Source organism: Mauremys mutica, chromosome 8 (genome assembly GCF_020497125.1).
Source record: "Mauremys mutica isolate MM-2020 ecotype Southern chromosome 8, ASM2049712v1, whole genome shotgun sequence".
In the NCBI taxonomy this organism is placed as follows: domain Eukaryota; kingdom Metazoa; phylum Chordata; order Testudines; family Geoemydidae; genus Mauremys; species Mauremys mutica.
In genome coordinates, this window is record NC_059079.1 from 28,859,531 (window position 1) to 28,884,756 (window position 25,226).

The following is a 25,226-nucleotide window of genomic DNA, read 5'->3' on the forward strand; positions in this document are numbered from 1 at the left end:
ATTAGGATAAAAGGTGACCGAGCGATCCATCCCGTCATCCACTCCCAACTTCTGGCAACGAGAGGCTAGGGGCTCAGACCATGGTGTTGCATTCCTGAGCAACTGGGCTAACAGCCATTGATGGACCTATCCTCCATGAACTTATCTAGTTCTTTTTTGAATCCTGTTATAGTTCTGGCCTTCACAACATCCCTGGCAAAGAGAGCCACAGATTGACTGTGCATTGTGTAAAGTAGTGCTTCCTCTTTTGTTTGTTTTAAATCTGCTGCATATTAATTTAATTGGGTGACCCCTCGTTCTTGCATTATGTGAAGGCATAAATCATATTTCCTTATTCACTTTCTCAACACCAGTCAAGATTTTATAGATCTCTATCATATCCTCTCAGTCACCCATTATCCAAGCTGAAATGTCCCAGTCTTCTTAATCTTTCCTCCTACAGAAGCTGTTCCATACCCCTAATCATTTTTGTTGCCCTTTTCCAATTCCAATATCTTTATTCAGATTGGGCACCCAGATCTGCACTCAGTATTCAACATGTGGACATAGCATGGATTTATATAGAGGCATTATGATATTTTCTGTCATATTTCTCCCTTCCCTAATGGTTCCCAACATTGTTAGCTTTTTTGACTGCTGCTGCACATTGAGTTTATGTTTTCAGAGAACTATCCACAATGACTCCAAGATCTCTTTCTTGAGTGGTAACAGCTAATTTAGACCCCATCATTTTGTATGTATAGTTGGGATTATGTTTTTCAGTAGGTGCATTACTTAGCATTTATCAACATTGAATTTCATCTGCCATTTTGTTGCTTAGTCACCCAATTTTGTGAGATCTCTTTGTAACTCTTGACAGTCAGCTTTGGACTTAACTATCTGGAGTAATTTTGTATCATCTGCAAATTTTGCCACCTCACTGTTTACTCCCTTTTCCAGATCCTTTATAAATATACTGAATAGCATTCGTCCCAGTACCAATCCCTGGGGGACACCACTATTTACCTCTCTCCATTCTGAAAACTGACCATTTATTTCTACCCTTTGTTTCCTATCTGTTAACCAGTTACTGATCCAGGAGAGAACCTTCCCTCTTATCCCATGACTGCTTACTTTGGTTAACAGCCTTTGGTGAGGGGCCATGTCAAAGGCTGTCTGAAAGTCCTAGTACACTATATCCACTGGATCACTCGTCTACAAGTTAGTTGACACCCTCAAAAATTCTAAGATTGGTGAGGCATAATTTTCCTTTACAAAAGCCATGTTGACTCTTCCCCAGAAAATGATGTTCACCTATGTGTCTGATAATTGTTTTTTTACTACAGTTTCAACCAATTTGCCTTGCACTGAAATTAGGCTTACTGGCCTGAAATTGCCAGGATCACCTCTGGAGCTTTTTTTAAAAATTGCTATCACATTAGCTATCCTCCAGTTATCTGGTATACAAGCTGATTTAAATGATAAGTTACATTCCACAGTTAGTTCTACAATTTCATATTTGAGTTCCTTCAGAAATCTTGGATGAATACCATCTGGTCCTGGTGATTTATTACAGTTTAATTTATCAATTTGTTCCAAAACCTCCTCTAATGACACCTCAATCTGGGACAGTTCCTCAGATTTGTCACCTGAAAAGAATGGCTCATCCTCTGCAATGGAGATTGATGCAAAGAATTCATTTAGTTTCTGTACAATGGCTCCATTAGCACCTCGGTCATCCAGTGGCCTCACTGATTGTTTAGCAGACTTCCTGCTTCTAATGTACTTAAACATTTTTTTGCTGTTAGTTTCTGAGTCTTTGGCTAGTTGCTCTTCAAATTCTTTTTTGGCCTGCCTAATTATACTTTTGCATTTGACTTGCAAGAGTTTATACTCTTTTCCTCAGTAGGATTTAAGTTCCAATTTTTAAAGGATGCCTTTTTGCCTCTATTCGCTTCTTTTACTTTGTTGTTTAGCCATGATGGCACTTTTTTGGTCCTCTGACTATGTTTTTTAATATCGAATATACATTTAATTTGAGCCTCTATTAGGGTATTTTTAAAGAGTCTCCATGTAGCTTGCAGGCATTTCACTTTTGAGACTGTACCTTTTAATTTCTGTTTAACTAGCTTCCTCATTTTTGTGTAGTTCCCTTTCTGAAGTTAAATACTACTTTGGTGGGCTTCTTTCGTGTCCTCCCTGCCCCGCCCGAGGGATGTTAAATTTAATTAGATTATTGTTGCTATTACCTAGTGGCTCAGCTATATTCACCTCTTGGACCAAATCCTGTGCTCCACTTAGAACTAAAAATCAAGAATTGCCTTTCCTCCTGTGGGTTCCAGGACTAACTGCGCCAAGATGCAGTCATTTATGGTGTCAAGAAACTGACTCTGCATCCCATTCTGAGGTGACATGTATCCAGTCAATACGGGGATAGTTGAAATCCCCCATTATTATTGGGTTTACTATTTTTACAGCCTCTCAGGTTTCATTCCTCCCAAGAGTCCCAAGTTGTCCTGCCTCTTAGCTGCTAAAAACACTTTCCTCTTTCCTGGCACAATGCCCCCAAAACAGGCTTGGAAGTTAGCCAGTTCCCACGTGACCTTCACCTGTGAAATAGTTTCCTAAGGCTTAAACAAGTCACATCAACTGACACTTTGTTGAAGAATAAAAGCCTTCCATCATATTAACAGTGGAAGGAGGCTGACGAGGAACATATACCAGAAAGGTGTCATGTAATTTTCTGTGCTGAGTGCACACATTTGCACACAAGCTCTTTACCCTATGACAGAAATCAGGACCTTCAAGGGAATACCAGTCTCAAAAGACAGTGGATCTGATTTTCTTTTCATTTTCACCAGTGTCAATCAGGAGTAATCCCACTGAAGCTAACAGAGTTACATCAGGGTAAAATTAGGACACACACGAGAGGGGAACTGGGCCCAGTAATTCCAAGCTGATCAGCAGGAGTGAGATCATAGTGCTGACAATCTCTTCATTTTGAGTCATCTTTTTCTCCCTTGTAATATTTATGTTCCTCCTTGGTAACAGCTACTACCATATTAATTCTGCAGTTTGGATAACATAGCTGTTGCCACTGAGAATTTAAGACCATTTCACAAAAGATCACTAGCTATGGGCAACCAGAAAGACTGTACAAAGTGCACCTTCCTCCCAGCCCACCACAACAGGAAGAGGTCAGAATACTAAAAAAAAATAAAAAAAATACCCAAACTTCTATTTTCTACAACTACAAAAACAGGAAAGTTTTAACTATCAATCTTGGTAATAAAATGCATGCTGATCCATATAAGATTAGATGTTACATAGCTTCTGTGCATACTGAACCTCTTTAATATACTTGCTTTTCTAGTTGGCATATTTGGTCATAACCATTGACAAAATTTAAAGCATAAATGACAATCCTTTGCTAATACGGGACTGGGAGAATCTGCAAATCAGCAAGCGTTGCTTACAAAGGATACTCAGTTAGTCACACTGTCACATTTAATAAGATGTCTGCACCTTTGTTACTACCATTAGATTTTTAAAATGATTTTAGCTTTAATTAATAGCACTGTACAGTCATTAATTGATCTTCAGGTTAGCAGAGGGGAATTGTGATTTACTTTTCACCATTTACAAGGTTAGTTTACTTTATACACTTCATTCAGCTTGAACAGTGAAATCATATAGGCTAGCTTCACTATTTTATTAAAACCTTATTCTTAATTTGTTTTTGCAGATGTTACAAAAAATCTAACTTTTGGGGACTAACTTGAGAATCGTTTTGATAATTTTTACAGATACAATTTCTTTTTTTTTCCCAAAAAAGGTTCCTGATAGTAAAAAAAATTCCAGTTCTGAAAAATAATGCATAAGATCTGTTTTCCAGCAGAATACATGAATTTTCTTGCTTCCTCAGTTGCTGTGTCCCATTGAAATAGTTTCCTTACAGGGAAAGAACTTTTTCTAGCATGCCTGCTGTGTTTTTCTGGCAAGCAGCTAGTAAGAAATGTGGTGTTTGATAAAACTGGACAAAGCCTTCCCTTGTACTGCAAATCACAGCACAGTCCCACTGGTGGGCTGGCCTGAAGCATTCTATAGTAAGCAGTACCATGCTTTAGCCTGCTATCATTAATCTTCCCTTCCTGTCAGATGTCTCTAGCACAGACTTAGAAAAGCAAGCCAACATATTAAACTTCTCTCAGTTTCATTAGAACTGAGGAGTCAATCTAACATTCTGACTTTTATGTGTCCAAATTCTGCTGTATTCAGCACTGAACAGTTAAAATGAAATATGTGGCTGAGTGAAACTTTAACAGTCAACTATTATGCAGGCCAGTATTTCAATGAGTATTAAGCCACATGTTTTTCCAGTAAAGCCAGAAAGTTGCTAAGGTATGCACGTGATTTTCAGAACAGTATACTAAACAGCTTTTAACGATCTGCAGAATGTAACCTTACTACAGTCTAAATCTAACAACTTTTTACTCTGCAATACAGATCACTCTATATGGCTTTCATGTAATATTGCTTAAGGAAATAAACTGCTTCTGGTTACCTATAGAATGACAAATCATAGAATGTTGTTATATAAACCCAATCCTAATTTCCTACTACCACCCAATCAGAATCTTATGATCATGCCTGTTACACTTGAAAAATATTCCGCAGGAAGTATGGCAGGAGGAAATTATATCTACGAGGCACCTGCTGTTTAAATGACTACCAAGGCATCACCATGAAAAAAACAAAATGCTTCACAGTCAAGTTAAAATAATGAAATTGAAAGCCATTACTTATGTTTTCTACACAAATCAGCTTTATACACTTATTTGTCGGCTTTATAAGAATGAGAGAGAGAAAAAGATGTTTTTTGAAGAACTCAATTCAGAGATTTAGTTTTATATTAGACTGGTTGCAAGTTTTCCTGGAAGGACACTATATTGAACAAAAATGACTTGGCATTGTACGTGATTACCTCAATGAATTATTTATTGACTCTGATTAACAAATCAAATGTTTAGGTTTGTGCAATAATGCAATTGAACGAAGTTATAAAGCCTTTTTCATAACTGAAAAGAGGCAAGTAGCCCATGGGAATTGCAGTACTTTATAAATCCAGATACTTTTCATCTCAGCTTTTTATTCAGAATCAGCGTCCATCAGTCCTTCAGGTTAGTCCTAATGAAATTACATCTACACAACTGTGCCCTAAGGGAATAAGGTAGCTCACTTTAACCTGGAGAAGAGAGCTTTTCTTCAGATTCTGGAAGCTTGAAAGCTTCTCTTTTTCACCAACAGAAGCTGGTCCAATAAATGATATTACCTCAGCCACCTTGTCTTTCTATATAAATCTCTGTCAGACTGATTGCCAACAAGTTATATTATTTTAAAGGCATAATATTTGATTGCCCTGACTTACATGCAAGTTTTCCCTCCATTTTCAGAAGTCTTAAAGGTTTGACGTGCTTTAAAATTTACCAGAAAAAATTGTAATTTTTTATAAGTAATGAGTTAAGGTGAATGGATAACTGGGCAACAGTCTGTTACAATTTTAAAACAAACATCCAAGTATATAACTCCAATGAAAACCTGAAACTACTACTGAAATAAAACTTCTGTTCAGTATAACCTTTTCCTATAGTTTTCCAGGAATACTTATCTTAGTAGGCATGATACATATAATTCTGAAAACATCTTTTTAAGTTCATATAAAGCTTTGTGGTACAGACACTACAGTTAAAACCATACCATTCTTTTTTTTTAAAAAAGACAGCTTTATTCAGTGGCTTCTAACAAATTTTCCTTTACATCTGGATTTCTCATGCTTTTTCTCAGCCCATTGATGAACTCTGGAATGTTTATAAGCAAATCAAAACAAAAACATCCACATACAAAGCAATTCTGGTGTAAGATATCCAAGCCGGGGGAAAAACCCTCACACAGTATTCTTTTAAGCCACACAAAAATGTTGGGCCAGATCCTCTCCTCTTGTAATTGGCATAGCTCCACTGAAGTTAATAGGACTACACTGACTTACACAAGCTGCAGATTTGGCCCATTAAGTCTTTTTGTGCTCAGACAGCTCCAAACCTGTTTTGATGTAAAAAAGCTGAAGTATAAACAGTCTCTAATGAAGAATATGCGCTTCCCCAAATTTGAACAACATAGGTTAAGAAATAAGGAAATTATAATTTCCGCCTACTTTGGTGAAATGAAAAGGAGACAGAAGGGAAAAAAACAAAATCCCATTTTTATTTTGTTGTTTTTAAAAAGGAAGTGAGCGTTAAATGTATGCAAATAATTCAAATAAATGGAAAATTATTCCTTCTTTAAACCTATGGACTAACATTTTCCCCCCATGACAACTACCATTTTTCGATGAGATCTAGCTAAATGTTCTGGGCTCAATTCCTGCTGATGACCCAAACTGTGGGAGTAAAGAGGTTGTTACAGGTTTAAAAATCTCCCCCTGCTGCTTTTATTAGGAGTTAAAAACCTTTCCTGAAAGAGAGGAGACTTTAAGTTCTGATAGCAACCAGGCTGTGATAAACCCGTCCACTCAGCAATCCTAGCTCCCCACTGCCCCAATAGATTAAGAGTGAATTATTTTAAGTAGTCCATAATTAAAGAGGTGGTGACTAGAGTCTCCAGAGGCACATAATGCAAGTAAACCGGCTGAACTGCCTGCTCTTCCATTACAATAATGATTTTTGCTGAGCACCATACAGCTTAAGCAATATTTCACTAGAGGAAGAAACAGATGTATAATAGCAGTTTAGCTCACTAGCCAAACTTGAATGTTCAAAATCTACAAAACTAGGATGAGTTTGCTGCCAATTTTTCATATGTTCATGCTTCTCCAGCTCTGATACACCAGTCTGGAACATCTGGGTCAGTCACTTTACTCATATAAGTTATAAGCATGCCCTTCTGACCCCGCCCTGCCTCCTGACAGACCCAATTCTTGTTGTTCCTTTCACAGTATAAGATGCAAAAGCAGTTGCTACTTCTTTCTGACAGCCAGGTCACAAAAAGGGTTATTTAGCACAAATCACAATCCAAGAGGGACATCATAGCTACTTCAACTCGAGCTGCTGGGTCTATTTGCCTTTTCTGCCTGTAAGGCTGAGCTGTCAACTGATGCCTCACGTACACATGACTAGGCCCTCAACCTTCAGAAGCTCTGACAAACCTGCTTCAAGTACACAGAAGAGATAGGAATCCCTCTTCCATCTGTAATTTATTGGAAGGAGGTGTAACACTTTCTTCATAAGTCACTTACAGGTTTAAACTAGTGTATATGGTGAATTCTCTGTAACTTGAAGTCTTTAAAACATCATTTGAGGACTTCAGTAACTCAGCTAGAGGTTAGGGGTCTATTATAGGAGTGGTTGGGTGAGGTTCTGTGGCCTGCAATGTGCAGGAGATCAGACTAGATGATCACGATGGCCCCGTCTGATCTTGAAGTCCAACTTCCTCTGTTCTGCCTGACTTGGCTTCTCTCCTTTTGTTCTAGCACCACCCAAGAAACAGATGACAGTATACAGTCCCATTTCCTTTGCAGAGTTCAACTACCTTAATGATCAGGGAGCTGTGCGTGAAGCTTAGCACATCAAGATTGATGGTGTCCTATCAATAAAGAGCACTGGGACCTTTCTACAACATCCCAGGCTAACCTGGTATTACAGTCACTACCCACAAGCCTACCCACTAGGATTTTACACGGAGTCAGCTATCTTGGTATAAACACATATCCCCCTTTTTTTTAAGCAGCGAAGATGTTCCCAAAATCAATCAGTGACTGACCCACTGGGCTACTATAGTGAGGAGCACCCATGTACTGAAGGCAGTATCAGACGATGATAGCATGTTCAGCTTGTAGAATTTGGAGAAGGTGTGAACAGATGACCAGGTGGCTGCTTTCCGCTTTTGCTTGTAGGAGGGTCTTTCTGCCCATGAAGCTGCCATAGCTTTGAGGAAAAAGCTCTGCTATTAGAAGCTGGGAGTAACCTTTTTAAAAAATTTTTTATAATATATTTAGGGCCCTACCAAATTCACAGTCCATTTTGGTTAATTTTACCATCATAGAATTTTAAAAATCATAAATTTCAGTTTCAGATATTTAAATCTGAAGTTTCACGGTATTGTAACTGTGGGGTTTCCAACCCCAAACACGGTCCTGGGTTGGGGAGGGGTCGCAAGCCTACTGTGCGAGGGGGTCATGGTATTACCACCTTTACTTCTGTGCTGCCACCTTCAGAGCTGGGCAGCTTCTGGCCAGGCACCGAGCTCTGAAGGCAGCGCCACCGCCAGGAGCAGTGCAGAAGTAGTAAGGGTAGCAATACCATACCATGCTGCATTCACTTCTGTGCTGCTTCCAGCAGCAGCGCTGCCTTCAGTGCTGGGCTCTGGCCAGCAGCTGCCGCTTTGCAGCTGCCCAACTCTGTGAAATCTGGTCTTTCCTACAATAGCCAGATTTCATGGGGGAAATCAGATTTTTTTACGGCCATGAATTTGGTAGGGCCCTAATTATAATTATATTATATACACACACTTTTATGCTTCTGACATACAATATCTTAGCTACTTGGAAATGGAAGATTTTGAAGCTTTCTTATCCTTTGACACTGGATAATAAAACATAAAAAGCATTTGTCCTTCTGACCTAAGCGATACAATGAATATAGAGACTGAGAGCTCTGCAGACATCCAAAGTATGCCACAGTTTCTCTGTGGAAGGTATTGGAGCTGGACGGAAGGATGGAAAGATAATTTCCTATGCTCTATGGAACCTGGGGTTAATCTCCAACATTAAAACAGGGTTGATTCTTAGTACCACTTTCTTTATAGAAGGTGCAGCGATGAAGTTCCAGGAAAAGAGGTCCCAGCTCAGACAGTTTGCAAACTAACAAGATGGCTATCAAAAAGGCTGTGTTAGAAAGTAGTTAAGACACTTTCACAATTGATTCAAATGGATGACCTGTAATGGCACTGAGAACCAGGTAAGAGCCGACAAAAGAACTCTCTGTACTTCCGGAGGAGGAAGAAAAGATGCGACTCCAAAATAAACAAAACAAACAAACAAAAACTTACCACACCCACACTATGCTGGACATCTGGATAAGATGAAATCTACTACTTGTCTGCCGCACTAAGGATGCTAGTCAAAGCAGCCACCTGACCTCTGAATGTCTGAACTGCATGACCTAGCCTGAGTCCGTCTTGAAGAAATTCAAGAATCTGCAGATGTGTGGATGAGACCCTTGTTCTGGTACCAATGGTAAACCTCCACCAGGCCCTAAAATACACTGAGTTAGTAGATTTATTAGTAGTAATAGTAGTTCCCACTTGGGATTGTCTAATTTTGGCCTGCTGAGCCAGTTGGCTGTAACTTTCAATCTTCCCTTGGACATAAAGGGAGAGAATTGACTGCAGGCTCTCCTTTGCCCAAGTCATCAGGAGGTGAGCTTCTCTCTGAGGGACTGTAGAACTCGTCGTCCTTTTCTGTTGAAATAAGACATTCTGCCTGTCATGATCAGAACAAGAGAAGAGCCTAGACATGGGAGCAGAGCCTCGAGACCGTATCAGATTGCCCTGAGCTCTTGCCAGCTTATACTGTGCTTGCTCTCTTGTTTGGACTAGATCGGGGTCGGCAACCTTTCAGAAGTGCTATGCCGAGTCTTCATTTATTCACTCTACTTTAAGGTTTCATGTGCCAGTAATACATTTTAACATTTTTAGACGGTCTCTTTCTATAAGTCTAAAATATATAACCAAACTATTGTTGTATATAAAGTAAATAAGGTTTTTAAAATGTTTAAGAGGCTTCATTTAAAATTAAATTAAAATGCAGAGCCCCCCGGACCAGTGGCCAGGACCTGGGCAGTGTGAGTGCCACTGAAAATCAGCTTGTGTGCCGCCTTCGGCACCCGTGCCATAGGTTGCCTACCCCTGGACTAGATCCTTGAACAGTCCTTGATCCCATGTGATAGTTTTATCCCTCCAGGCTTACACCTATGGCAGTAACTATCTTGACTACTTGGCCTCTTGAAAAGCCTGCTTTGAATCTGCTCAGTCGTCATGGAGAAAAATACATTTACTGAGGGGTGGATAAGAAATAATGGAGGGAGGGATAAGAGGAATCTCTGTAGTGGCCCAATGTGAGCACAGACCCGCTTGAGAGGTGCCTGCGTCTCCACAGAACAGGCACAGATCTCCCTGCAGGCACTCAATCAGCAGTGAGGTGCAGTAGACACAGTGTCTGGCTTTCCGTCTCGTCTGAGCCTTCTCTGCCATGCTGCACTCTGCTTGGGTGAAGAGAAGGGATGGACTATGGGGAGAAAGGGAACCCCCTCTGCCAGCAAAGGCAGATGGTGACAACCTGGAGATTTAAAGCCATTTTTTTAAACTGCTCTTCAGCAGGGAGGTGTTGAAGCAGACGACAAAAATATGGCAGTTTCTCAAAGGTGGCAGGATAGCTGTGACTCCAATGACAGACAGGTTTGGCCTGCCTCCAAAGCTGCATAGACAGAGACCCAATGTCATGGATCTGTGGCCCTCATTACAAGTAAGAAACATCATTTACACGTAGCTATTCTAATTTCTTTTAGACCAAGACCCAACACCACAGCTTCAAATGTACTAGTATATTAAAAACCACCACCAAAAATTGTACCTAAATCTTCCAAAGTAACATTTCACAATTCTGTGATGCAAACCATTATAAAGAGGTGTCATTTTTCAACATTTTGCAGGTTATACCAGCACTGAATAAGCTGTACAGTTAGGGTTCATTTTTATACAATTCTATATTTTGAAATTTGTATATACTGTTTAGAAAAAAGGACTTTTCAGTTTGTACATCATATGTACTTCTCCTTAAATGCATGTCAAAAAAACACTTTATTTGCATCCACTAAAACTTTTTTCCTACAGATTCCAAAGCACCAGCTCACACTTCTAATTTAAAATCTAGGTTACTTTTAGAATGGATTACTTTATCATAAAGAATTAAAAGAACTTTTATAAGAATTTTATATTTGCAATTTTGCTTTGTGGAAAATATAATATAAGTAAATCCAAATATTTAGTATCTAATTCTATATCTCAGTAACTGTTAAAATATTAAGCATGGCCAGGACTATGCATCAAGGAAATTAACTTGCAAATCCTTATTCACATGAATAGTACATAAGTGAGTAATCCTACCAATTCTGGAACTACTTGTATGAGTGAGAACTAAAAGCAAACAAGAATCTACAGTATTAGGCCCCAAGACATTGATACAGTATTTAAAGAAAAAGCCCATTCAGTACACTGTTTGGAAGGACTGCTGAGAAGTAATTAAATCCAAATGTTTATGTTTTACTAAAGAATAGTTTTCAAAACCACTGTAGCATTTTCAAGAAATTAAAACAAAATATTCAAAAACAATTGGTATCTCTGCTGAAAAACAGTCATAAAAACAATATCTCATTAATAAAAAGAATACCCTAACACTAAAAACCAATGACGTTATTAGGAACACATATAAAAGCATTGTTTTTGTATTTAACCTATAGCAGTACCCTTTGCTCAGACATCTTCCTTGCTAGTAAAAGCAGACTTGCTAAACAGTCACAGGGCATTTGACAAGAGTTACTGCTTGATGTATTTGAGTCTATGAAGATATAGAAATTTATCTACTGCATAGCAATTGCTTGTGTAATTCAGACTCTGCCCTAATACAAATAAAGTTAAGTCGGAGGTGCTGCCCTTCATGTGGTAATTTTGTCTGGATGAGTTGTCATTTTAAATTTGACTGAAAATAACTGTAGACACCTTAACTGGATTAAAAGAAGCACTATCTACTCCTCCACAATAAAGCCAATTACTTAACAGCAGGGACCCACTTCATCATCAATTAATCCAGTCAATGTGATCACTATTCAATGCACACAGAAAAAGAGCTGCTTTAAAATAGTTTAATTAACTCAATACAGAGTAAACTTCACAGAAGAAATACATAATCAATTTTACCAGACTTCATTATAGACATACGTTCAAAGCGCAAATTAATCTGAAGGGATATAACTTTGATTCTCCAACATGAAAAACTGTAGCCAGTTTTGCCTAATACATAAAAGGGTTTAGTCCTTCAAAAGGAGCAAGTGACCCCTATTAATGTTCCTGAGAATCACATACGTACTGAGAGATTAATCTCTTAAATGGGTCAAACACAGTTTGTAGGGCTAGCGCACATTTGGCTTCCCTGCACTGGTCTGCTTATTCTGTCACATTTTGCAATCAAATGTAATAGTACCAGTTATTTAATATAGACTACAAAGCAAAATATTTTTCACTTGAATGGAAATTGTAGACCCTCAGATACACTTTGCAGCTTAAAAACACACACACACTCCTACCTCTACTACATTTCCAAACAAAAGCTCAAAATGTGGGTTCCTAGATGTGACAGTACATCATGGCACAAATGGCTGGTTATAGAGGGTAAAATCTGTATGTGACCTAAGGGGCAACAGGATGAGTTTCAGAGCCCAAGCTCCAGCTCCAGGGAATGTCTACACTGCTATTTGTAGTGCTATAGCAAAAGCCCCAGCCTGTAGACCAGGGCTATGATTCTTGCTGACACAGACTTTTTTTTTTTTTTTAAAGCAGTGTAGACATACCCTAGGTGACTGTCTCCTAAACCCCATTTTCAACAGTGACTTAGACACTTGGGCAAAGTAACTTAGTACGCAGACTTTTTATCTGCAAAGTCTTTTTAACCAAAAAACAGTAATTAATCTTCACAACATGGATATTAATATGCCCATTTTATACAGGGAAACTGAGGATGTCAAATTAAATGACTTGTCCAAGGGGACAAAGTTCATCAGAACCAGATCTGGAATTAGAACTCAGGAGTATCGTGTCTCCCATTCCTATGCTCAGATCACATCTCTCGCTCACTCAATATGATACTACAAGTCAAGATCGGCAAGTTGCTTGACCTTGTCAATGAGAAGTTATTCCTTTTTAGGGGCGGTCACCAACCTCAATACAATACTGAATGTATATATTCAGTTGAAACAATAAATAAAACTGGAGTATAAAATGCTTAAGGTATGTCTACATTGCAAGAAAAGATCTGCAGCTGACTCAGGCTTGTGGGGCTCAGCGCAGGGCTAAAAAAATTGCAGTGTAGATGTCCAGGCTCAGACTGGAGCCTGGTCTCTGGGACCCTGCTTGGGGGTAGGGGGAGGATTGGGGAATGTCCCTGGGCCCAGGCTCCAGCCCAAGGCCGAATATCTACACTGCAATTTTATAGCCCCACAGCCTGAGCCTGCTAACCCAGGATAGCCACAGGTCTTTTATCACAGCATAGACATAACCATTGATGAACATTATAAATAGGGACAAGCCAGCACAACTTCTGTAAAAGAAAACTGTTCTTCTCCCACCTATTAGAAGTTTTTGAGGGAGTCAACAAGATAGTAGATAAAGGAGACAGGGTTGATATCATTTATACGGACATTCAGAAAGCCTTTGATAAAAATCACATACAAGAGACTTCTGAGGAAATTAAGTAGTTACAGAGCTAGAGTTAAAGTTCTACCTAGGGTTAGAATTGGCTAAGACATAGAAAACAAAATGTGTTTGTGCATCAACAGAATTGTTAAGTTTACAGAGTGAGCTTGGTTTTTATTGTTGGCAAGGTGTGAGCCATAACGAACCAGTTTACATTTCAGATTCCAGACTCCATTCAAAGAGCTGGTAACCAGGCTTAAAAAAGGACATCTTTTTATATCTGAGATGAGCAAATTTGATCCAGAAGTCATCAATACATACAAAATGTGGAACCCCTCTCTTACGGTCACTTTTCAGAGCGGAAATGTGTTTTAAAGGCTCCAAAAAATAATACTGTAGATAATTACCATTATTTTCAAACTTGAGTATCTAAAGTTAGGCACCTAAACTCATATTTAGGAATATAGATAAATGACCTGATTTTGCAAGGGGCTGAGCACTAGCATTTCCTATTCAAATGAACGTGATCTGTGGGTGTTCAACACCTGTGAAAGTTAGGCCATTTATTAGGTGCCTAACTTTATGTACCCAACTTTGGAAAGTTGATTATAAAATATGTAGGCCATAATTTTCATCAACTTTATAGAAATGTTCACAATGAAGAGAAAAAAAACCCAATGTTTAACTTTCCTATAAAAATAAAGACAGGAGTGTAACATCTATATATTCCATATCTTTCTTACCTGCTGAACAATATTTAAATGCAGGGCTCTCTATTGCTGTCGCAATCTGAGTCTTGCACACAAAACTCTGCTTGTGCAGCTGCACACACGCTGTGGAATGTATGGAATCTGCTTGATTAATTTCACAGGCCTGAGTCATTTGATTGTCTCCTACAGATTCTGAGAAGTATGGAAGGCCTTTATTGTGCCCCATTACTTTAATCGGGTCACTCCCAGGCAACATCTTGAAACTGGTGGTATGGGAGTCCAAATTAACAGAGTTTTTCCCAGTAAAACAATGGACTCTGGGGAAGTCAGGCTCATCATCTTCAGGGATAGGGTTGTACCATATTTCTCCTTCATCATCTGCATCATTATCCTCACTGAAGTCTAAAGTGCAGTTTCTCAAAACTGAAGGGCTTGTAGAATGGTGAACGGCAGTTACAAAACTAGAGGTTCTTGCAGGATGTTCCTGTCCTGCAGGTGATTTGGGAGGAACTGGTGGAAGTTTAGGTCCAGGTAATGGACTGGATGATTTCGGTACATGGGTAGTATTTCCTTGCATTTTCTTACAGATACTTTCTTCTTCCAGATTAGGGGCCTTTAGAGTACTCTGATGTAGCCAGTTACGTTTCTTAGAAACTGTGATGCTGTCAAGCTGTGGCCTATGCTCAGGGACTTCACCGGCCATAAGAATTTTAAGTTCTCTCCCGCTTGTGGAGGATATGTAAATATTTTCAATTAAATCTGTTATTAAAAGAGGAAAAAGAGGTGCTTAGAACATTCTTCCGGTTTTGATAAAACAGACACATATGCTGTCATGTCCCATCCACACTAAATCTAGTTCCACAGGACAAAAGACATGCCGTGCTATCCTGAACTTAATTTCAATCCATCAAAAGACAACATGTGTGCACGTAGTAAAGAAACAAAAATATCTTTTGACATAGCAATGGAAGTGATAGTACAAGCACGTTGATACTTGTTCCACATTCCAAGAATATGCACATAACAAAACAGAATGTGGGGAAGCAGTCAAGCTGACGCTCCTATCGATAACGAGCAGTGCAATATTAAAGTTAATATATCTCATGACACACATGATATTCTTGACTATGGTCTAGATCCTGCAAGGTGTCAAGTGTCTTCTGAGAGCTGATAAAGGGTCTCAGCTCCCAATGAAAGATCACCACATCACAAGATCAGGCCCTAAGTGAGATGTAATTTCAAGCTGCCAAAAAACTGTCTAGCATCCAAGTCTATAGAATGTACTTGAGAGAAAAGAGTTCTGTCTCCCAGAGTTTAATGTTAATAGCACTTGTACAGAAATGTTTGAGATACTATTTCCATTTGACATTTATATCTTCTTTAAAATCTCACCCACATTGTTGGCATTTGTAAAACACTGAAGGACTAACACTGAAATTGAAATGTAAACTGAAGTTGTAAAGTAGCTCTGTGTGTTTCAATGTCTTAACACACTACTTCAGAAGTGAAAGTATTTGGTAGTACAATTAGAATGAAACCTGTACCCCAGATCAGCTTTATAGGCAACCTCCAGTCTTAAAGGTACTGCCGTAAATCAAATACAATTCTGCTCCACTTATTAGAAACTCCATTAAGCAACCAATTCTATCAGTACTTCAATGGTCGCTGTAGATTTCTTCATATTATGTTTTGTAATGAACAAAAGAGACAACAGTCACTTAAGACTGGTTTCACTTTGTTAAAATGTATCTAGGAACAAGTTGCTTTTAAAAGTTTAATGAGCCAAAAAGCAATGTTCTAAAAATGTTAACATTTTTGAGTATTCCTATTATCAAAGTACAATAAAAATGAAAAAAAAAACTAATTATGTAATTTAGATTCATGACACTTAAGTTTTGCTTGTGCCTTTATTTACATACAATCTGAAGGTTTTGAGTTTTTCACTGAATTAAATACAGATTACAGTTCTTCTGAATAATACCAGTACTATAAAGTTGATTGTTCATTACATTTATTTTAACTTAGATGTCGGCACTTAACATTAATGTAAAGTTCACATTAAACGCAAAATTCAAGGTCCAGCATTTTAATAAGTAAATGTGAAGTACCCGCTACCTAAGATCAAGATGAACACACAGATTTGCAAAACAAGTCTACTTTATTTCTACTGTAGCTATGCATCAAGTCTGTACAGTATAATTAACAGATTCCTTTTAATTAAAGTCATTTTATTTCCTCATGAATACCTGTAAAAGAATGCATGCAGGCAGCATTTAATGCTCTCTGAACAACCAATACTTAAAATACTTTTGCTAACTACTTTAATGATTATGTTTGCTGAAGAAGTACTGTTTTGCAATAAATCTAGAGAATTTATTACTATTGGACATTTAACTAGGCATACTCTTAAAACAAAACTTCAACAAAATAGTGTTTAAGTAGCAAAAACAACCCTGAAGTACATTTTCCAGCACTCTTGTTCAGTGTGCATTACACATGTAGCTTAAAAACTGTGAAAAACACAGTGTAGAAATTATCAATATATAAATGGTGTACAGCTTATAAAAATACAAACACACTGTTTAAGGACAAGCCAAGGATCACATCAATTTTCATATTTGAACTCATTATTAGCATTAACTGTGAACAACAATTCAGCCATCCTTATACTGAGTACCGTATATTGGGTGGTTTACACTAGGATTTGTTTTGTGCAGATGCTGCTGTATTGATGTAAAACCCAAGTGTACATAAGCTGCATCGGTGCAGTTACAGTATCATAGCTATACACATACTAAAAAGACCGAGTGTAGACAAGCTCTCTGTTTAAAGCTATTGTAATGTTTATTGATTTTGCCTGTTTAGTAAGGATATCTTAATAATGGTTCTGATGTGAAGACATACCAGTATATTTCTGTCTACAATATAATAAAAAGGCAATTATTTCAACTTGCTTTTTAATTAATTTCCTTGCTCCATTATTTTCCTTGCTGTTATTGTTGCTCCAAATAATTAGATTTGCTATTTTGAACATTTATATTTTGTATCATCTGCAATTAGACATTACACAAAGTCAAATATTTATTTAAACCAGTACAGTATATGCTAGGAATGCTTGCTTTCTACATCTGATTGCTGCATTAAAATCCTCAATTTTCCAGTAACACCACAGGGAATTGTTCCTCTCTAACAATTTAAATAGATGGAACATTCAAGTACTCTATTTCTACAACAAAAATATCTGTGTTACTGCCAGAATTGCACAGAAATGTATGCCCTTTAGCATTAGTTAGGAAAGCTTACAATCCTCAGAAGTGCAGACTCTTAAAAATTATACACATGCCCAAATATACAGACCAATCATATGTCTGAAATCTGGGCCTAAGCTACTTTTTACTCCTAGAACAGCAAAAATTCAAAGTACATTTGACAACATATACCAGTACAGTGTTCAATATTCCAATTACAACTTTACTTCTAAGGCTTACTAAGGAACACAATGATAAAATGTGTTGAGTATTCTTGAATAACTCTCCATGACATGATTTACTGCTTGTGTCACAATTTGAATTTCAAAAATAATCTTCTCACTCTTATGCTTTATGCAGACAATAATAAGCAAACTTGCTACTGCCAAAATTCACTGTCAGTATTACAATTTTTTTTTTAAAAATCTTATCTTAAATTCAGAACCAGCCAAATCGTATACTTCAATTTAAACATCAAGTCCATCACTTACAATCAAATGACAGACAGCTGTATTTGTAAGCTCTGCACTTCTCCTTTATACGGTCTTAGGCCCTGATCCTGCAATCCTTTACATACATGCTTAACTTCAGTACCACAGCAGTGCCACTTAAGTCAATGGCACTAGTAAAGTTAAGCACATGCATAAAGGATTGCAGGATCAGAGCCTTGATTTCAAAAGGCATTTTAACTTTGAAATTTCTCATATACTACACGAAAAGACAAGGAATAGCACAGAGGAAATCTAACACAAATCTTTCAATATACCACATACATATCTGCACTCATGCATGCTCTGATTTATCTGAACTGCTCAATGTATTTTTGAAAACAATTAGAGCAATTCATTTTATAAATATCTATGTCTAAATATTTTTAAAATCTTACAAAAGTATCAAATTTCTGAATGTCAGCTCTGAAGTTTGCTACCTCAACCACTTTTGCAGCTAAGACTCAATATGTTTATATTATTATATCTGACAAAAAATAAAGAAAACAGCCAGAGATAGAAGTCAATATATTATTAGGCATTACTGAAAAAGCTTCAGATAGAATAGATCCTAGTGAAAATGTATATTTTGTAAAGTCCCAATGTGCAAGTACTTCCTTGTCTGGACAATAAGTATGCACTATTTGACAGAAATACATCTAGAGTACAATTAGTTCAGTAAGCCCACTGACATATTTTGAAGATTTTCCAATCCTATTAACTTTACTAGTGATCAGGCCTTAAATAAGCAGAAGGATTTTAGAAATATGTAGGTCATGCATATCCCTTACCCTTTGTTCTAAGACAGTCTTATTTATAATATATTCCCTAGATAAAATTATTTTTCATTATTTGTATTATCATAGCAATTGGGAGTCCCAGTCATAGAGCAGGACCCCAGTGTGCCAGGCACTGTACAAAACAGAACAAAAAAAGATGATCCCTTCCCTAAAGAGCTTCAGTCCAATGTTTGTTTATTATGGTTTTCTTTAAAACTAATGATTCAATTTACCTTGCAACAGACTGATTGAGTACTAACTAAATACTGCTTTATAAAAGAGTAGGACCCAATTTTACAAACATGCAGATCAGGGCCTCTGTGTTTCAACTTGATTGAGGTCAACGTTAATATTCTGCCTATCAACTGTGTGTAGAAAATTTTTCAATGAAAGGTTGCACTCTACCTTTCTAAGACATATTTTTTGGATGTCAGGATAGGTTGACAACCACCTTTTAATTAATTGGGAAGAGAGTTTTTGCAGTTCCTCCACATCTAGATCAAAATAGATCATTCATATTTTCCCTAAAACCCCTAAATAACCAGAATTAATTTAGACTCCAATAAATTTTTTTGTTCAAACCAAACTAACAATTAACTTGCAAACATTCCAGTAAATTAGATAAATAAGTTAAAAGAATTATGAAGCAAGCAGCAGTACAAAGAAAAAGCCTGGGGAGTTATAAAATATTTAAATATTGAACAAAGTAGGGACCTCAATTCTGTAACTTTTTAGTCACATGAGCAGTATTTACTTCTAGGGTTACTCATTCCTGGAAGTGGTTGCAGGGGTCAAGCCTTAAGTCTGGATATGCCAAAGCACACTGTGTTTATTTGCATTAAATTATAAAGCAAACGAGATTGGGAAAAAAGGTACATTGTTAAGAACCTGCACAAAACTAATTTTGTTCAACTGAAAGGCTGGTAGTTAAATTTAAAGCCCTTTTCAGTTTTAAGAGATGAGTTTTATTGGCCAGAATAATGAACCAATTGTTTGTGTGCATCTACACCTTCTAATTAAAATAAATCATTTCCAAATGTGAATGAGTTGCTTAAAATATGAAATACAGTATAAAAGAGACAATACCAATCATTTGGGACTATATTTGTTCAGTTAACTTCCTCCTTGAGTTTACTGCAAGTAAACACATGGGCTTTTTAAATTAAAAACAATGGCTTTATGATTTCAACATATTATAGTGGTTAATCTATATGTAAATCATTTTACAGTAACACAAGTGTAAGTTACAAAATTCTAACATACATACATACATACATCATCTGGGTACTATTTTTAAGGATGCACTATTAGATTTACTAAAAATAAGTGTCAGTTCTTACATTTGTGGAAGTACCATTTTGTGGATTCACCTCAATTCCCCCCCCCCCTTTCTATGAAAGTTAAAGCCAATTTCCACAAGTGAAAGAGACATTTTCACTGTGAAAAAGCCATTTCATTGGAGAAATGGAAAACACATCATAACTTTGCCTTTGGCAATGTTTTGCCATAGTGTATTCACAACTCCAGTACTGTTAGTGACAGAACTAGCAAGTGCAATCTACCTTGATCAAATCAAGAAACCCCCCAAAGTTTGATATGGGAGTATTCAGAGGGAAATTTAGGCTTTCACATAACTCCAGTATTAAGATCTAATTTGCAGATGGTACTGGACTTTTCAGGTATACTGCTTTTATGGGAGCATGAACCTGTAACAATAAATATCATAAATCGCTGATGCCAACCCCTAGAACCAAGAAGGCAAGGTGTGTTATACTAAAACTACATACACATTCCCCTGCTATACCACAACCAGAGACGTTACACTGGCATTTGATTATCACCCTGTAAAAATGGTTGAATGTGCCTCCAAACTGCAGGCAACCCTCCACCATTCAGCCACCACCCCTTAGTAAGGCAGACCCAGCGGTGGGGTTAGTTTGGCTCCAGGCCTTCCAGGGCACAAGCTGCTTGGGGGAGTGTGACAGGCTGAAGCCAGGCCCAAGCGGTGGGGGGTCTGGTCGCCATCCCCGCGAACATACCTGTCAGCAGAACTCTTTGCTCCGGGGGAGCTGCCAGGGCCTTGCTTCCGTGCCCTCTCCAAGCCGGCGGAGTTGCGGGCCTCTCTTCTCCGAGGTCTGGCTGAGCAGCCAGCGCCGCACCGGTCCCAATGGCTCTGGGGTCAGCGGAGGAAGCCCCTGCCCCGACGCGCCCCTTCACTCCCCGGGTCAGCAGGCGCCCTTTGCACATCCACTTCTGCAGCCTCCCGACGCTGACCGCGGGCGGCCTGAAGGGGCTCTGGGGGGCGGGCGGGCGGCTGCCGGGGCACGCTGCCTCTTGCGGCGCGGAGCCCTGGGCACTGAGCAGCAGCCGGCCCGGGCTCTCCCCGCAAGTGACTGAGCACTCAGCGGCCGCAGGAGCATCGCTTCCCCCGCCGCCGCCGTCCGGCCGCTCCCGGTCCCAGGCCGGGCCAGGCGGCTCCCCCTGCAGCAGGTGCCCCAGGCCGGGCTCCACGGGGTGGTAGCGGATCACGCTGTCGCTCAGACACCGCTGCAGAGGCGGTGGCTTCACGGGGCGGCCGGGGGGCAGCAGGGGGAGGCTCCCCAGGCTCTGACCCCCACGCCCGGGAGGAACCAGCTGGCCGGGACGCCCTGCTGAGCCCCGGCCGGGCGGGGGCGGCCAGGCGGGGGCGGACACCTGCTGCTGCGGGCTGCCCTCCCCGGAGGAGGAGGACCAGGCATCGCTGCTCTCCGCGGCCCCGCAAGAGGCGACGGGCTGCGGGAACCCTCCCGCGCAGGCGGGGCTGGCCGGGGGCAGGTCGTGCATGGCGTGGATCAGCAGGTAATAGGCCTCCTGCAGTTGGTTCCGCAGCCTACCCGCGCTCTCCCGGGTCCCGGCCCAGCGGCCCTCCCCTCGGCCCCGGGCACAGGCGGCCGGTAGCCCCTGCGCCGCCTCCCGCGCCTGGGCCGGGCGGCAGCCCCAGGGCAGAGTCTCATTATCGTAGTAATCGCCCTCCTCGCCGTCAGGAGCGCGCCGCGTGGGGGCGGCCACGGGCTGCGGGGCTGGGTCCCCCGGTGTCCCTTCCCCACGCTGTGCCTTCCCCCGGCGGGGCCAGCCTGGCTGCCGCTGTCCGGACTCCTCCTGGCTCCCAGCCCCCGGGGGCGCCGAGACCCCCCGGCTCCTGGGCTGAGCGCACGGCGCCCCCCTGGCCGGCGGCTGCGGCTGCTGCTGGGCTTTACCTTGAGGGGCGCCGGTCCCCCCGCGGAGGTGCGCGCCTGCCGCCGCCCCGCGCTGGGACCTCCTGCCCCGCAGCTTGGAGAGGGTCCTGCGCAGAGGATCAGCCATGCCTGCCCCCGCCCCGCACCCGCCTGCCTCAGTAGCCGCTGCCCGCCAGCAGGAGGGTGCTGGGCGCCCCCCTGCGCGGCTGGGGGTGGTGGCGGCGGCGCCCCATGGTCGGGCGGGCTCGGTATGCGCCGCGCTCCCTCCCCGCAGCTCGACTCCTGCCGCCGCTCACATACTTGGCATAACTGAGCGGGGTGAGAGGGCGCCCTGCAATGCGCATGCCTTGCTGCCCGCCGCGGAGCGCGCGCGCCCGGCTCCCCCCGCCCGGGCTCCGGGCTAGGGGGGCCGGGGCGGTGAAGCCTCCTCCCCACCCCACCCCACCCCACCACACCACCCCCCGGACCCGGCTCTGGCCGCTACCTGCTGTCCCAACACAGGCACCCGGCTGAGGGGGAACCGAGGGGCTAGAAGGCACCAGTTCCTCCGTGCAGCTCTTGTTAGGGTCACAGCCCGTCCTGCTCCCCCTAGCCCGCTACGTCCATGTGTGCTAATAGCTGGGGCAGGGGCTTGTCTACAGCAGAGCGGGGCTGAATCTCCTCCCCCAGGCCCATACCTGGGGGGGCGGGCGAGTGAACGTGCCCCCGCCCGCCTGCACCTAGGCCGTGGCTGGAGTGAAGCACCCAAAGACGCCCCCGCTCCCGGAGGTGCACGGGGGAAGGAATGCCGGTGCTCTTCACGCCTGGTAAAACAAAGCGACTAAAGCACGAGGATGGTGCAGAGATTCATGACGGTGAAATTGCCAGGAGGGCTTTGCTTTTGTTTACTCTGTATGAGAAAACCGAGGGAAAAGACAAACAAGTGCAACAGGTGGCCATGAACAGCAGCAAACCCGCGCTGGGACTGCACTCAAAACCCTGTTTGCTGAAACAGTATTGAACTAATTTAACAAGTCACTCTTAAACTCCTTTAATTTTCTCCCTGAAAGAAAATCTGCGCCACCTTACTAATGATGACCTAGAAAAAGAGGTTCTGCTTTTGTAAAGCATCTAATACACTGAGTTTGGGGGAGGGGGTTAAGTTTTTATTTTAATCTGTTTGATTACAAATATATTTACTGTACTCTCTTACTCGGGTTTCACTTGCATGGTGTCTCGCATGTCAAAATTATTAGGTCATGAAATATTTAAAGACCACACTTTCTAATGTTCTCTCTCACCCCCCCCCCTTTTGTTGAGAGAATGGCTTCAGCAGCCTATGTAGTCTACAAACATCCCCTAGCATTAATAGGAAGATCTTGCTGAGTGCCTTTCTTTTCTTTCACAGCAAAGAGCTCCAGGAGAGCTTATCTTAGCTCTATTTATATATCTTAGAAATGAGAACAAGAACATAACTGTACAGTGGTGAAATATGGCATATGGAACCATAACTGGGTCACACAAACCATTTCACCAACATTTAAGTAGAAGTTCCAATCTTTCTTTTATAAGTATTATGAATAACAAACAAAATAGTTCATCTTGTTTATAACACCCCCAAACTCTCCACAATTAAGCCATTATATATGTTCTTCCTATTTTGTGGAAAGTAAATTTAGATTTGCCTGTGAGTTTAGAGAACATAGTTGTAACTTTCCACTCACAAACTATTATGGGATTTATACATCTTTCTAAAAGTTTTTTAAATTAAAATGCTGAAAGAATATTGCATATAGGTGTAAATAGCACTAATCCAATAACATCACAAGTAATCCATTAATATAATGTGTATATATGAATTAAGCTATGAGGAAAAGAAAGAGTAGAAGATATGATTGCTATCCAATATGTACTTCACAATAGTTTATCACTTCTGTTACACCTTTGCAGCTTGAAAAAGGAACTTCTGCCATTTTTGTCCTGCTGCCTTTTATATACATTTCCCCCCTTTTAAAAGAAAATCATTTGGAAATAAATATACTAGTTTGTGTAACTAGGTATACAAAATATTGCATAACATTTTTGTAATTAAATTTCCTTTGGGGAAAAAAAATTAGGTTGATCTGATGTGTTTGACTCAATCACAATGATGAGGTCCACATCCTAAACATTGAAAGTAATGATGTTTGATAACTGAACTCTTTCTAATAGTCTTATTTTTGTTTTGGATCCTTGTGTTTCATATATACAATTACCATAACAAATGTTTCTCACCATATATGTCAGCTAAAAATGCTATTATTTTTTACAAATGAACATCACCCTTGGTTCTGTGTAAACTTATTTCTGTCTACTATTAGAGTGTCCCCTGCTGGATGAGTTGGGGACTGCAAGTTGGTCCCAGCTTTCCTTCAACTCTAAATCTATGCACAAGAAATTACTAAAAACAAAATGATCTGAAGTCTTCTGAGAATATACAGGCCCCATTTCAACATTATTTTTCCTAGTTTTGGTGGATTGATCCAAAACTGTATGTGTGTTTCTTATGCTCTTTTACAGATACCCAGGGTGCAGTTCTTAACATTAGATAGTGATTTTTGCTTATTTTCAGTTGTGTAGGATCCACGTAAAGAAAAATTCCAGTGATTAGCTGTAATACCTCCTAAGCCAAATACAAATTTAGTCCCTGATCCTGTAAAGACTTAGGCATGTACTTAACTCTACGAACTGCAAGCTGGTCCATTGACTTAAATGGGACTACAATAGAACCTCAGAGTTATGGAGTGACCTGTCAACCACACAACTCATTTGGAACCAGAAGTATTCAATCACGCAGCAGCAGAGGCAAAACAAAAAATCCTCTGGAAATGTAGTACAGTATGGTGTTAAACGTAAACTACTAAAAAAAAAAGTGACGCCATCACAGGAGGGTAGATTCTCTCTCTCCTACTTTGCATTGCCAAATTGTTAAGATGGCAGTTTCCTTCTTTGTACTTAAAATATTTAAAAAAGCATTGTAATAAATTCCTTGTTTTCAGTCTCAGATGTTGTGATTGGAATCTTTTATATTACACTGGGATTTTCCTTTAACAGGCAGAACATTTGTTCATAAAATGTATTAGACATTAGGAGCCCAATTCTTAAACAACTTGTTTACTCACATACATGGTTGCAGACTGGGCCCTTAGTTTGCTCCCCTGGGTATGTACTGCCAAGAAAGAAATTTCAGTGTAATTTTGCTTGCATAATTGTTTCACTCAGCATTTTCTTCATGGACTCACAGGCATTTAATGGAGCAGTTTATGCATTT

General features: G+C 40.3%; 1 protein-coding gene across 6 annotated transcripts in view; it reads right to left on the reverse strand.

Moving 5' to 3' along the window:
- Positions 1 to 25,226, reverse strand: part of SYDE2 (synapse defective Rho GTPase homolog 2) — an 84,165-nt gene that overhangs the window by 40,184 nt on the left and 18,755 nt on the right. For 2 of the 6 annotated variants that reach the window (XM_045028701.1, XM_045028700.1), the window contains one exon: positions 14,241 to 14,966. In XM_045028701.1, coding sequence (XP_044884636.1) covers positions 14,241 to 14,910 — 670 coding nt within the window. In that variant the 5' untranslated portion in view covers positions 14,911 to 14,966. Of the gene's footprint in view, positions 1 to 14,240; positions 14,967 to 20,761; positions 22,208 to 22,421; positions 22,509 to 25,077; positions 25,093 to 25,226 lie in introns of those variants that run through there. The other 4 variants (XM_045028704.1, XM_045028702.1, XM_045028698.1 and 1 more) reach the window with 4 other exon arrangements.